The 15,094-nt window shown below is 41.7% G+C and overlaps 1 protein-coding gene across 8 annotated transcripts in view; it reads left to right on the forward strand.

Moving 5' to 3' along the window:
* The first annotated feature begins 237 nt into the window (after positions 1 to 237).
* YAP1 (Yes1 associated transcriptional regulator) overlaps positions 238 to 15,094 on the forward strand; it is a 90,448-nt gene continuing 75,591 nt past the window's right edge. For 7 of the 8 annotated variants that reach the window (XM_075081885.1, XM_075081880.1, XM_075081889.1 and 4 more), the window contains exons 1-2: positions 240 to 684; positions 3,559 to 3,806. In XM_075081885.1, coding sequence (XP_074937986.1) covers positions 364 to 684; positions 3,559 to 3,806 — 569 coding nt within the window. In that variant the 5' untranslated portion in view covers positions 240 to 363. Of the gene's footprint in view, positions 685 to 3,558; positions 3,807 to 15,094 lie in introns of all 8 variants that reach the window. The other variant, XM_075081919.1, reaches the window with a different exon arrangement.

Consider the following 15,094-nt stretch of genomic DNA (forward strand, 5'->3'; position numbering starts at 1 on the left):
AGGGCTGCGCGGCGCAGGCCGCCTAGGTCGGATACGGTGCGGGCGGGCTCAGGAGGGGCGGAGCCGGCGGCGGCGGCGAGTGATTCGGGCGGGCGTAACTCCGAACTTTTGTTTGGCGTGTTGTGCGAGTTAGTTTCCGCCGCCGGGACAGAGGCGCCGGCCGGGCTGGGCCGGGCTCGGGGAAGCGCCGCACGGTCAGAGTTGTTTTGCCAGTTGCCGGGGCCGGATCCCTGCTGAGAGGCGAGAAGCACCGACGACAGCAGGACGAGCCGCGGTCCGGGGAGTGGGGCATGCGAGGCTGGGAACCCGGGCTGTGAGCTGCCGAGCCCCGCCAGGGAAGCGCCGGGGGGTCCCGCCGGAGCCATGGATCCCGGGCAGCCTCAGCCGCAGCAGCCCTCGCAGGCAGCGCAACCCCCGGCCTCACAGCAACCGCCGCCGCCGCAGCCCCCGGGCGCGGTGTCGGGGGCCCCGGCCGGCGCGGCGCAGCCCCCGGGCGCGGGGCCCCCTCCGGCGGGGCACCAGATCGTCCATGTGCGGGGCGACTCGGAGACCGACTTGGAGGCGCTGTTCAACGCCGTGATGAACCCCAAGGGCGCCAACGTGCCGCACACGCTGCCCATGCGGCTTCGGAAGCTGCCCGACTCCTTCTTCAAGCCGCCCGAGCCCAAGGCCCACTCCCGCCAGGTGAGGGGGGGCGGCTGCGCCGCGGGCGGGGGGTTGCGGGGCGGGGGCGGCCCGGCCCTGCGCTCCCCCTCCCGCCGCCGAGCTCCTCCCGGGGGAGGTGTGTGGGGGAGGGGGCCGGGACGGGAATCCGCCCTCCGCGGGGCTGAGCGGGGTGGGGGGCGCCCGGCCGCGGTGCTCGCTCGCTCTCTCTCTTCCTCCCCCGCCCTGCGGGGTGCCCGCCCCCCTCCTCCGTCCTCCCCCGCTCCCCGACGCGTTCGCCCCCGCGGCCGGGGCGCCGAGCGGCCCCGCACCTCCCGCGCCCCGGGGCGCTGAGGGGAGCCGGCGCCGCGGCGGGAGGGCGGCCCTTGGCCCCGGCCCGGTCTCCGGCGGGGCCTCGGACTCCACATCCGTTCCTCGGCCTCGCCGGGAAGGCGGTGGCGGTGGGGGGGAGCCCCTAAATCTTCGATGGAAACACTTCGCTGGGAGGACAGGGAGGGTGTGGCGGTGGGGTCTGACTCCCCCCCTTCCCCCCCCCCCCCCCCGCGTGGCGGGGCTGCTGAGGGGGCGTCGGGGTAGTGCCGGACCTGTACCCTGTCAGGCAACACGGATGTGGCTTTTCCACCATTTCACCCCCGCGATAGGTCGAGTAGGATTAACACCCCCCCCCCCCCCCCCCCCCCCCACACACAGACAGTCGTACACACCCTTCAGAAAGTCCTCGGCCACCCGTCTGGTCCGGCGGCGGCGGGGGTCCGCCGGCTTGGCCCCCCGTCCCCCGCCCGCAGCCCGGCGTGGCGGCGCCGGGCCCGGGGGATGCGGGGCCGGGCCCGGGCCGGGCTGCGTTCGGGCTCCGAGCGGCTGAGTTGTGCGCCAGGACCCGAGCGCTGGTGCGAATGCGGCTGGATGTTAATGTTTAGGCTGGTGTTACCAACTTTTTGGAGGGAGGCTGCGTCTGCTGGAGTGTTTTATTAAGTAATGAACTTTGTTGCTAAGCTATAAAATAGGTTTTATGATTGGCTATTGTCACTTTATCTGTTCAGCCAGCAGGAGTGAAACTTGCTCCGTGTACTGGTGCCTGGTGCTCTTGTTGTTAAGGGTCTGTCAACGTTTCCATTATTAAACTTCTGTTTTGAAAGATTTATAACTTGGCTTCAGAAGTTCACTCCAGGCTGAACCTTGGCATGTACTCTCTCAGCCTAGGAGTTAATTCATTTTCCAAATACTCGAAAAATCACTCTGGCCTTCCTATTGCAAGACTGAAAAGAAAACAGAAAGGGGTGGGGCTGGGTTGCTTCTGTAGTTTTGCTTGCTTCTGACTTGCAGACCTTTAATGACATACTGAAATCCAGCAAGGAAGAAGGTTACTACGTATCGTTTTTTTCTAAGTTGTGCAAATCTTATGGCAGTTCCATTGTGCACAAATGTCAACTGGTCTATGTTCGGCTAACCCTTGGTGCTGTGTCTTGTTCAGTACAGCAATTGCGGTTAAATAGCTATCGCGGTTGAAATGCACTTAGCGTGTGTGACACTCATACAACTTGTACTTCTAAGCTTAGCGTTATCTTGCTTGTGTATGTTACTCTTCATCTGTAACGTGCATTTAGTTGGGTCACCATTCCTTGTGCCAGTTGGTGGTTCCTAAAACATAAGGTTGAAATTAATCTGAAGCCAGACAACCATTTGCTTCACTGTGGACCATCTTTTAAAATAAGATTTTCCTTTTTGTTTAGTGGTGCCACAAAAATATTATATTTAACAGATAAGGCCTTTAAGTTTCTGTAATTCTCCCTGTTTCTCAAGAATTAAAATACTTCCAATTCAGTTGAATTGCAACTTGCATATTTTGTTTAAATGTAAGCTAATTCATTTCAAATTTAATATGTGAAACTTCACATGTGCTTGCATACAGATATAGTGAAACAGAATTGTCAGTCTCCATAAGACCGTATAAATGGGGCCTCACGTATGGCGCAATACCTTGCATAGAGAGGTGTGGCAAGGGCTGATATGGCATCTTGTTATAGGTGTCCATGTTGTCCTGGTGTACCTACCAAATCAGTTAATTGGTAAATGTATTAAAAAAAAGTCAATATTACTTTAATCCAGTTTTCAGAGCTTTTTTTTTGTTTCATGGTGGACACGTAATTACTACTGGCAAAGAAGTCCTACGTACATATGACTGGTAACTCTAGTGAATGGTTTTATGAGTCACTTCTGACTGACTGGTTCAACAGTTGGCTGAAGCTTTGCTTTGGATAAAGCATGGCCAGACTCTTTGTAAGCTCCTGATGCCCTCAAAGTGTTGTTTGTGTGTGGGTTAGGAAATCTGGTGTTCAGTCTTGTGGTGTAGGCTTTTATAATGGTTGTGTTCAGGAGTCTTTCTCCGTCAGAACTTGCTGCTGTCAGTTGGCATTTCTACGTTGCTTTTCTCCTTGTGTAATCATTTAAACCGCTACGGAGGGGGTCCTTGCACCCCACACTCGCATTTCAGAAGTAGAGTGGGAAATTAACTCCTCCAGCAGAAAATGGGTGCGATGGTAATGGGTGGGTGCAGTTCAGTAATGAACCACGCAATATGCTCTATGAGGTCTTCTGACTGCAGGAACGATTTTTTTCTTAACCATGAACCAAGGAGTGAGAACTTGAGTTTTCAAAATAAAACTAAAGGCACTTAGCAGATACTTAGAGTTAATATTTCTTGACTTACCCAAGGGCTTTTGTGATGCTGATGAACCAACCTACTTGGAGCCTCTCGAACAATAACTGGAAAATAAGCAGAACTTTAGAATGACTAACTTATTAATTTCTTCTGAAAGATTGAAGCGAGTATCTTCTGACAGCTGTATTTTTGCTGAAATATGAGAATACTAATGAGAATAATTTCACTCCTGGCAGGCTAGCACTGATGCAGGGACAGCAGGTGCCCTGACCCCTCAGCATGTCCGAGCTCATTCCTCTCCAGCATCACTGCAGCTGGGAGCTGTTTCTCCAGGGACGCTTACACCCTCTGGAGTAGTGACTGGACCCGGAGCTCCATCTTCTCAACATCTCCGCCAGTCTTCATTTGAGATCCCTGACGATGTACCTTTGCCACCAGGTTGGGAGATGGCTAAGACACCATCTGGACAGAGATACTTTCTTAAGTAAGTAAAACTTGTTGTCAGTTGGTTGTATCTCTGGTGGGTGTTTTTTTTGTTTTGGTGGTTGGTGTTTTTTTTGGTTTGTTTTGGTGGTTTGTTTTTAATAATTTTTGAATTTTAGTAAATTTCATTGTATTTAAAATACATATTTTTTAAAATACACACCCCTGGTTTTAAGTAGGAGATCCTACCACTTCAGTATTTCTCCCATATCAACCCTGCTGTTTCTGAAAACTATGGTACTGTGTGAATATTTGCCCTATATCTTAATCTTAGCTGAAGAGTGGCATCTGTTATACTGTATACTGAAAATCACTGAAATGTCCATAGTGATTTTTTTAAACAATGAAACTTTTGGATTTGCTGAATCTTGCCAGAGTTCTCATGCAGGTTTCTCATTTTACCTCACTTGTATGATATTGATGTAAAAATGTTGAGTAACTTCAGAAACTACAGTTGTGAGAATATATCAGGACTTATTGTTTTGAATAAGGACAATTGTGTAAATACACAATCAAAACATTCTCTACTCGGGGAAAATCAATATGTGTTTGATTGCAGTATTTGAGCCTGTAAATCTTAACTCATCTACCTTCCCTGCAGTGCAAGGGAAACTGCAGAACTTCTAACATTGTTTCTCGTTCCTACAGCTATAGCTTTTTCACGCAGTGAAATTAGTATCACCTTTTCTATAACTGAAGAGAGGTTACACATGCCAGCCATCTGACACCTAATCCATGAGGGAGCATTTTCTTTTATGCTGCGTAGTTTTCTAAAACAGCAGGAGCTTGTCCTTGTTTCAGAAAAGTGTGCCCACCAAGATACATAATTGGCCCTGGAATATTTTGCCTATATTTTGAACATCTTCTTTAACTGCAAGTCTCTAAATAACCCATTATGTGTCATTTTCAGGGCTGGGAGAGGGGAGGGGCAGCACAGTGTGTTATTTATGTAAAACTTGTTTCAGCCAAGAAAAACATCTTTATCCATACCTTTCTTGCTAAAACACTGTCATTAATATGTGCATTTGATTGAAGTAGTTGAGTTTGTAGCTTCAACAACAAATTTACGTTGTCTGCAATGAAAACAGAACATGCAGAACTTCTTAAAACCGTTTCTTGTTCCTATAGTGATGGTGTTTCCATACAGAGAAATTAGCATCACTTTTCTTAACCGACAAGAGGTTACAGCAGTTTTCTGGCATTATTTCAGCCTGAAGGTTACTTTTTGAAAACAGTTGCTCTGTATTAGGAGTGCAAAAATGAGCCTTAGCTATAGATCTTGAAGATGTGATATTTTCTTTGGTGAAGTTTAACAAATCAGCGTTTCTAGAATGTGAGCTCTTCAGTGGGCACAAATAGAATTTTTTTGGAACTGTGTAAGTTTATGCCATTTGAGAACTGTAGCTCATTGGACCTTGAGGAAAGTGCAGACTGAGTTTTGAAATGAAAAGCAAACTTTGTTTTGACTGTGCTAGTGAGAGCTCTTAAAGAGCAGCTTATGAAGCATGAAAAATAGATACTTGATTTTTAAGTTTTACTGTCACAAGTGTTTCTGATAACGCTGTCAATTTTAGAGAAAATGGAACAATTTAAGAGATGCAAAATGTCTTCACACTCTTATAATGGATTTTTAAAGTTATGCTTATTCAGGTGAAATCAGAGTGAAAGATTTATTCTTGGAAAGCTTTTCAGCAGTTTCATTATTGCCACACACACAAAAAAATCTTTTCCTTTTTTCCTGCAAGTTTTTTTGTCCTTTCTTGGTGTCCTGGTATCCATTTCAAAGGGTCGGGTTTCAGCAAGAACAATAAAGAGCCCGAGACTGGAAAGTACACACAAGTCTGGCAAACTCATCTGCATGAGCAGGATCGTTTGTTCTTAAGCAGACATCCAAAGTAAATGATTGAAAGAGCTGCTAGCTGTGAAGGATGTGTCTTGAAGGGGAAAGGAGTGGAAACAAACCAGGTTGTTAGGAAGAAAAATAAAGGCTGTACTTTTTGAACCTCTCCCTGCTGGGTCACATGCTGACCTTGGGAGATTTTAAACAGCTTAATGGGCTGTTTTCTTTTGGCTTTCCTTGGGTGATGCTGTGGTATGGGAGAGTCTAATGAGGACAGTTATGAAGGCTCTGTTCACACTTGAAGAACCTTTGTTCTTAAAAGGTTGTTTAATACTGGCTACAGGTGAGATCCACCAACTTCATTGGAGTTCATGAAGATTTGTAAAAAAACATTTCAAGTACTAGCAAAATGTTTGGTTTGTACGTTTAGGAAATCCAAAGTAATGTAAGAATTGTTTCTGAGTAGCAAGTTTGTACTTCAGAAGCTTTTTTCAGTGTTGAGTGGTAAGTTCTACCTCATACCTACAAGCCTGTTAAAACTCACATGTTGTCTAGTCGTACCGTAAACATTTGCTCGAAGCATGAATACTAAGATTCCTGATGCTAAATACATTTAACGTGGTTCCTTCTACCTTATGTAGATTTTTGGTGTCTCTTCCAAGTATTCAGCTTTTTTGTTGGATTGGCTGCATTGCTCTTTGTTTCCATTTGCTCTGTTCTGTAGCCACTCCATGAACAGTCTGGTAATCGGGCTCTAGAAAGATCTTTGCAGAATAGGTAACAGTATGAGATTTTTTCCAGATGTCAGTAAGCCTTATGGTTATAGTTATCATAATATACTACAGTGCAAACAGAATAATATAAAATTGAGCACTGTACTTAATATGGTCTGGAATATAGTCACTTCCACTAATCAACGGGTCAAGCACTGCAAGCATAGTAGTTTGCACAAAGAAATAAAAATAGCATGTATGGGAGAGAAAATGCTTGTCTGTATATATAGATACAAGCACAGAGTTATTTGGCCAGATATTTTACATATGCACTGCGCGTATATCTATACACATTAAAAGAGGGTGAGAGTGGTACGGTAGGTTCTGAACCAGAACTGCTCTTGTAAATCAGCCTGTCATCTAGAGAAAGAGACCCGTTATGTATGAATGCCCGACATACGATTTGCCAGAATTCCACTCGTTAGCGTTCATCTCCTTGTTATGAGTAGGACTCCTGAGTATAATTTTCCATTACTGAAAATGCAGATGATTTCGGCCAGTGAGTTAAGACATGCTTGCTATACAGCTGGTAAAACTAATACTACTTTTTACTGAAACTGCTACTTAAATAGAACTCATAAGTTAAGACTTGCTTGGTTAGTAAGTGGTCATGTCTGAGTCATCTCAGCATTGCTGTGCGGTACACTTTAGCCCATTCTTAAACACACAGTAAAAAAGACTCGCTTGGTTTGTGTGGCAATGTCAACTGCATTGCTTTTTAACCGCTTCCTGTTAGCCAGCTGCTGGTTGACATTTCAGTGAACTATGGAGAAAGATAGGGGATCGCTCTCTAGGCAAAAGATAATATGCCATGGGAGTAGCAGACAGCAACTTGCAGAAAGAAAAAATAAGTTTCGCTCAATTTCAGAATTCCTCGTGTATCATTTTAACCTAGTGTTATGCTTTTAATACTTACGAAGATTGTGTAATACCTGTTCTCATTTGTAGTGTGAGGAAAAGTTAACTGATTGTCCAGCAAAGAAGTCTTGTAATTATTTTTCCTACAGGAAGTAGTTCTTGCAACCAGTTTATCAACAACTTCCTATTTTTTTTCTGTGAAGTGTTGAATGACTTCCTGAAGGAGGCCAAGGTGGTTTTCATTAGTATATGTGGGTGTGTTTGAGGTGTTTACCCATCTGGCAGAAACCTTAAAAATAGATTGCCATTACACATTTCTTATGGGCTCTATACAGAGGTATGGCTTTTGATGTTATGAAACCAAATGGTTTTAAGATAATGGGGAAGTTTGTTACTAGGCTTCCCGCCCCCCCTCGTGTCACACATGAAAAATATCCAGCAATGCTATCAGATTTCTTGCATCCCATTTTTTTGCCCAACTAGAACTACCCACTACACCAATATCATCTGCTCCCTTCCTCCTCCTTTCCTCTCCACCCTGCCAAAGTAATCTCAGCCTTCCAGGGCAGATGATGTGTATTGCAAAAACTGCTGCCACAGTTGCATATTGTATTGAATACCTTAATTTACTGGGGAAGTGCATATTCAGAACCATCGGTTAATGTGAGTTCTTGTCTTTATGGTTCAAGCTAGTTTGTCATTAAAAGAGCTGTATTGTTGGAAACCAAAACTGCAACCACTGCTTTTGATGTGTTTGTCGCTTTCTGTTCTAAAAAGCAGTTGAAGATTTTTCTGTTAACTAAATTATATTTGTAATATGTCAAATTAATGTAATTTTTATATTGATGATTTTTGACTGTGAAAATATTAATAAGATTGATCTTGAAAAATGCCATGAGATTTGTGCAGGGAAAGATGGGCACTGTCAGTTTCAGAACATAGCTGGAGGAAAGAAATAGTAGTTACAGTGCTTTTAGAGTAAAACATACTGTGGTATGTTTTTGGCAACTTAAGATTTTTTTTTTTTTTTTTTGGTCTGGCTAGACAGTCATAGTACTACTAAGCATAGATCTTTCCTCCTACCTTTTACATGAAGAAGAGTCCTGTGAAAGAACGATATAAACTATGTTGAATTTGCTGTTGTACTAAAGTTTTCCGTATTTTTAAAAGAGTGGAGGAAGAATAAAGGCAAACCTGCCTTATTTGTGTTAGCACTGAGACTAAGCTGGGAGGAGGATGAAAGTACAATCTTCAGCCCTCTGAGTTCAGAGAGCTTGCAGCCAGCTTAGTGGGTGGGCATCAGTGAAAGCCATGGCACACCATGCTTTTCTTGTGTTTAGTTCTGTTTTGCTTAAGCAAAACTTAAAGTGATGGTATCCATGCATTCGGTACCCTGCCATACAAGGTAATTTTTATAAGACTATTCCAAAACCAATTTAATAGATGTGAGTTCAGGTAAACAAAAAACATACCCTGTGGTTTTCATTAATGTATTTTCGTTTTATTTATGAGCATATTGGCATTTATTATCTTCAGAAGAAAAGAGAACTGGGGAAAAACATAGCATCTGTGGCAGCTAGTTTTAAGTTATATCCTCAGAGATAATTTAATTATTTCTTTTTTCTTTTTTCTTTTTTCTTTTTTTTTTTAAATCGGCTGTTGGTCTGTACCTTTCTTCCTTCCACAGGTTTTGCCTTTCAACATATCTCTCATGAAAATAATCTTTGTGCTTTATAGTGTCTGATTTGGTGCCTATTGAAACCTTTCCATAAACTCTAAAAATCACTGGATTAAATCTCTACTGAGAGCTTCTAACACTGATGGGGAGCATGTGCCAGCTGTAGAAAATATAATGTGAACATAATTTTTACAAATCTAAATAGGATCTGAATATGCATGCAACGGAGAGAGGAAGCAATGGCATACTTGGAAAAATAAGGTTGTATTAATGCAATGTTCATTGAGGAGGAAAAATGCAGTTATTTCAAGTAGCAAATATATGAAACTAAACCTTTCGACTTCCCTTATGGTCAAAATTACTTCTGATTTAGCTGTTAAGAACACTGGTGTAGTTTTGATTTATATCCTTTAAATCCCTAATAATGTTTTATAGCAATGTTTTCCTATCTCCTTAATCAAATGTGAGATCAGTTTTATCTTACTGTAGTCTGAAAACTTTGTATTTTGTTGAAAGCTCTAATTGTGACTGAGATCTTTACTTACTGGTCTTTTGTAATGAGAACTTCTAGAGTCTCTGATCAGTAATAAGAAGAGGCTTCTGATACAGGCTTTATCAGAATTTTGTGTTTAAGAAAGATGCTTCTACAATTCTGCTTACTAAACATTTTGTAAGGTTGTATTTGGTTAAAGTAGTAGCATCAAGCTCTGTGGGAGCAATTACACCGCTATGGAACCACTTCTATTTTCTCAGGTCTTGACCTCTTCTAAAGACAAACAAGAATTTGATATAAATCAAGATGAGTGTCTTCTGGACTTATCCTTTTGCCTTTCTCCTTGTGTATGTTGAAGATGGCAAAGAAGTATAGTGGTGTTTTTTCGTAGTCATCTGGTTTGTAGTGTAGGGTAATCTGTAACCCGTCAGTCACATAATGGAAATTCCCACTCGACAGAAGCAGCCAAATAATAAGAGGATGTTAATTTGAAAGTAAGACAGGCGCTACCCCACCAGTTACTGCAAAAAATACTTCTAACAGGTAAATGCAGCTGAACTGATCAGTAGTGCATGTGGGTGAAATCATACCTACTTTTACCAAATTCTTCTCTTACTCTCCTCTTTCCTCTTCTGGAAATGAAAAAAAAATTATAGCTTTAAAATTCAAAATATAAAACCTCCAATTATAGTTTGCTCAGTTTCCCTCTGCAATTGTGGCACAACAGCTGCAAATTTTTAAAAGCTGACACAGAACAAGCAAAGTGGGTTTTTCACTCAGTTTATCCAGTTTTACAGTAGACTTTCTGAGAAAGTAACTTATTAGCACTGTGAACGCAGAAATATTTAACTGCAGGATCTCAGTTGGGTCACATGTAAAATTAAAACAGAGTTCCTAGTTTGGTCCCAAAGAAACATTTTCATATATCAGACATAAGCAGTTACTGGATGATGCCCAGGAGAGCAAGATGTGTTAGTCAGGGCTGAGATACAAGGTTAACTGTTAAAACTAGTCCGATATTAACTACAAGCAATTTCTGTCAGGCTCTGGATTAAGACGAGACACCTCCCCCCACAGCCAACCAAAGGAAAAACCAAAAATGAGGTAAACAGCTCTAGAGAGCTGTCAGCCAAAACTAGAGACGTTTCTCCTCTTTTCATATGTGGCCAGACCACTGCATGTGTTTATCGTCGTAGCTGGGAACAAATTCAGATGATGTAATTAGATTTAATTTAACCTTTTGATACTGATAGCTACTCAGTTCTCCTATTAATTTTGTATCCTTGTATTTGTATAAATTCCACCACCTCTGCATTTATTGTTTGTGCAGTCCAAACATACATAACATACGCAGTAAAACTCCTTAATGCTGAAATTCCATCTTTCCCTATCTGTGTAAACATTGTCCCCTCTTTTAAGGTGTAGCGTTTTTTTTTAATTTTGGCCAAACAAGCTGTGCATGATTATGTAAACGCTGATATTTAAATTACTTCGTTTCCCTTGTAAATGCTAAGGAAAATTTCACTTGGTAGAGTGCAGGAAATTTGCAGGAGATAGCTGAGAGCAGTAGTCCTGTGGCAGGTGCCTCTAGGACATAGTCAGGATACCATGTAGTTGACCCAAGGGAAAGACAGAATTGTCTGTAGGGGAAACTTGACAGCCTGGGGGTTAACATGATGTGAAACAAAATACTTGGGAGGAGGCTGTCTATTGGAATGTTAACAGATAGATGCCATGTAATGGCAGGACATACTCTCACAAACAGCTTGCTAAACCTCATTTTGATGTACAGCTGTACTGGGAAATTTACCAGATAAACTATAGGGTTTTTTGTTAAGCATTTAAGTAGGTATCTAGAACATGGGGAAAATTCGTCTTTATTATGAAAATGGTACTTAATAGCTATTATTTTTCGGTAAACTGGAGTTTTATTTGGAGAACAGGAGTTCTTGAAAGGCGTGACTAGGCTGCATTGCGGTTTCATGGCCTGCTGAAGTACTTCTTGGAGTCTGTTTTCTGGGATTCACTGTGCTGGTGTTTTATTAGGCTTTTAACAAAGTTACTTCAGGCTGTGTTTCAGGCAAGTATAGCTAGGTTTTCTAAATTGCTGGTTAAGTCAAGCTAATAATATAAAGCTGCCTTGTAAAGTAAGATTTCTACCAGTATACTGCCTGTCAGTCATGCCAGTTGCTACGGAAACAAAGCTGTCTTGAAAACAGTCTTGGACTTTGCCTTAATTTCACTAATGAGACTTTGCTGTGTCAGAGTGAGAGACCAGATCCTTGCTGAGTCTCTGACATGCTGTTTGGTAACTTAGATCAGTGTTAGTGGTTAAGTTTAGTTATTGATTATGACACTGAAGTTGTGAAGCCAGTTTTTTTTCTGCCAATCTGTTGTCAGGAAATCCAAGTAAAGGTGATTTGCTGCTGCTAGTTTATCTCCAGAGGGTTCTGATGTATTATTTTGTCTGCACTACACAAGTTTATTTAAATTGTGTTACTGCTTTAAGGATGCCTTTTCCTTTCTAATTATCTGTTGTAACTGAAATATTAAGTAAACTTTTCCCCTTTTCGGGGTCTGTTGTAAAATTAGACATTTAATGATGTAATAAAACATCTGAAAGTAAACAAGCATAGGTTATATAGGCAAAGTGGAATTATTTGGTTAAAGGAAAGAAATGCAACTCACTCATAGGGGGTCTCTCTTCAAAACTCTTTTCCTAATTCGTTGTTCCTATTTGAAAAGCTTGGTTGGCAAGTCCTCTGCAATTACTTTCATTCCACCATTTATATAGTCTCTTTAGAATGGTGAGAAATAGAGTAAAAAAGATTTCTTTCTATATTTACTAACTATGTTGATGGTATGGTTAATATAGTTGCTAGACCTAAATATCCAATACACATGTAATTCAGTGGTGATTTTTATTTTTTGATTTACAAAGCCTTTGTCACTGTCAGTAACCAGCTTTGCACAAGTTAAGGATGTGAAATGAGATAAACAGGTGTAATGTGACGTATAAAAGGCTGTTACAAAGGTGAAAGGACTTGGAAGGATGTTCTGTGCCCAGCTTTATAGGTCATTTTTTTATATGTATGAAAAACTTGTTTCTAGCGGAAAAAAAAAAAAGTAATACTGTCCTTTAATTGGAGTTTAAGTGTCCATTGACTTCTGTGCTGGTCTTTGGGTCAGGATTAATGATACTCATTTAACAATAGAAAGTTTTAAATACTTCCAGTCTTTGGTGAAAATACTTAATAGCACATTCCATGGTTACAGGGCTTTGTACGCATGAGCCTGGCTAAGCTAAAACTGCCTGTGTTCTAGTTTGCGTATGGATTGATTTTTGAGCGCTTTTTGTTACACTGCTGTTGACATAATTATAGGTATGTCATCATCAGTGTAGGCCATACTTCATTTTCTTACCTTCTGTCGCTAAACACATGCTTACTTAATTTTCACCTGCGTATGTGTCACTTAAACTCTTCTAGCCAGTGAGTTTAACATTTAGACTGAACTAAGTGTTCCCTGTCATAACTGGTCTTCAAAGTTTTCACTTTTTACAGGAATCTGACTCTGAAACTATTCTAAAGCAGGCCTAAGATAGTGAGACCAAATAATTACAAGGTAACAGAGGATAGGAACTTTCAGTTTTGTAGTATTAGGAGAACTGTTATAATCTGTATGCTTGTAGGCTTTTGTTTTGTCTTTCCTAAACCATAATGACTAATAACTGGAAAAAAAAATCTATTGGATGTTTCACAATATCCTGATAATTTAGTCACTGGCTAGGCATAAGGAAGAGAAAATGTGAAACAGACCTTAACATAAACAGTTAAGAATTAACATTTTAGCATCCTTATTAACAAGGTCAAAGGAAGTCTTAATTATATTCTCTTAAAAAGTAGTTTGCAATTCAAATTTGTGCCCATTTTTTATTACACTGTTAGATGGGTCTCAACATGATCAGAGTTGTATTACAGAGGTTTGCTGAGGAACTTGGACAGTTCATTGTTTCCTTAATGAATTAAATGTCAGTTGTACATGATAATGTCTCCAGGAAAAATGAATCTTAATTCAGTTTCATAGTTGTGGTACCCATTGTACAACCTCTGCTTTTACGGTTGCATTGGAATAGGGAGGGGGGAAGCAGAAGGGGGCCTTTTTTTTTTCCTTCTGGTGCAGCTATTTGTGTGGCTTTTGCTCAGGGCTACAATTTGAATTCTGTTTATGCTGTGATGGTGAGCAACTCGGAGATTGCGTGTGAACTTTAATTGATTCCTCCACTCTGCAATCCTATTGGAGTAGGAGTGTAGACCCTGGTCTTTGCCAAGTTTTGCCCTTTTAAAATGGCCTCAAATGCTTGCTCTGTGAAACCACAGTTGGGGGGATTTTAAGTGCTTTCTAAGCCAAGGTAACAGCTAACTTACCAAATAGTTGAGGGAGTTGCAATAAAGAGAAAATTGCTGGCTTTTGTAATGGCTAAATTTTATGTAAATAAATTTATGGGAAGAAGTCTTTTATCCTTACAAAAAGCCACTGAGCTCTTGTTTTGTGCATGGAGAACAAGTTAGTTTTTAAGGAATTTATTTGATATGCAGGCTGGTATTCTGGTGCTGATGCTTCTAGCTTTGCCAGGATCTGCATGTAATTTGCCTATAACTTTGTAAAATTTTTAATATGAAAGACATAAGCAAACTTAGGATTTTGCTAATGCATGATGCTTTTATTTCATAAGTAGCTGAAATAACAATCTTCTATACAGTTTCTACAGATAAATATATTTGATCTGTATTGCTGATGCCTGCAGTTGTGATACAAAGTTACAAGAGCTTAGAACACTAACTATTCGCTAACATACCTACTGTTAAGATATTCCAGCCCCACCTACCATACGCAGGTAGATATGCACACACTGTTTCTCTTCCTGTAGTCAAACTGCAAGATACACCTTCTGTAAAAGAACTAGATGTACGTGTTCTTTTATTGTAGAGAACGCTGTTCAGTTCTTGACTTCCAGCTAAAAATAGTTTCTATTTTGCAAGCTACAGAAACCCAAATAAGATGCAAATTCTTGTAAGCAATTACTTTAGCAAAATGATGAGTCCAGAAAGAAAAAGTTCTATTAAACGAAGATATGCAGACTGCAGTGCAGTAGTTAACTGGTGCTCTCACATTCTGCTTTGTAAAACAGTCTCTTAATTTGCATTAGTAGCTTTTCATTTAGGTTAGTATATCACCTGTATAGCGTTTGAGGCCCGCTGTACTCCAACTGAAAAAGAGATATTGGCAGCATATGAAGGGGTTTGAGCTGCTTCAGAAGTGGTTGGTACTGAAGCACAGCTCCTCCTGTCACCCCGACTGCCAGTGCTGAGCTGGATGTTCAAAGGGAAGGTCCCCTCTACACACCATACAACTGATCTACATGGAGTAAATGGGTTGCACTGATCACCCAGCGGGCTCGAGTAGGAAACCCCAGTCACCCAGGAATCTTGGAAGTGATTATGGACTGGCCAGAAGGCAAAGACTTTGGAATATCACCAGAGGAGGAGGTGATACGTGCTGAAGAAGCCCCACTCTATAACAACCTGTCAGAAGATGAAAAGCAGTATGCCCTGTTCACTGATGGGTCCTGTCATCTTATGGGAAA

Source organism: Phalacrocorax aristotelis, chromosome 1, assembly GCF_949628215.1.
Source record: "Phalacrocorax aristotelis chromosome 1, bGulAri2.1, whole genome shotgun sequence".
NCBI classification, from domain to species: domain Eukaryota; kingdom Metazoa; phylum Chordata; class Aves; order Suliformes; family Phalacrocoracidae; genus Phalacrocorax; species Phalacrocorax aristotelis.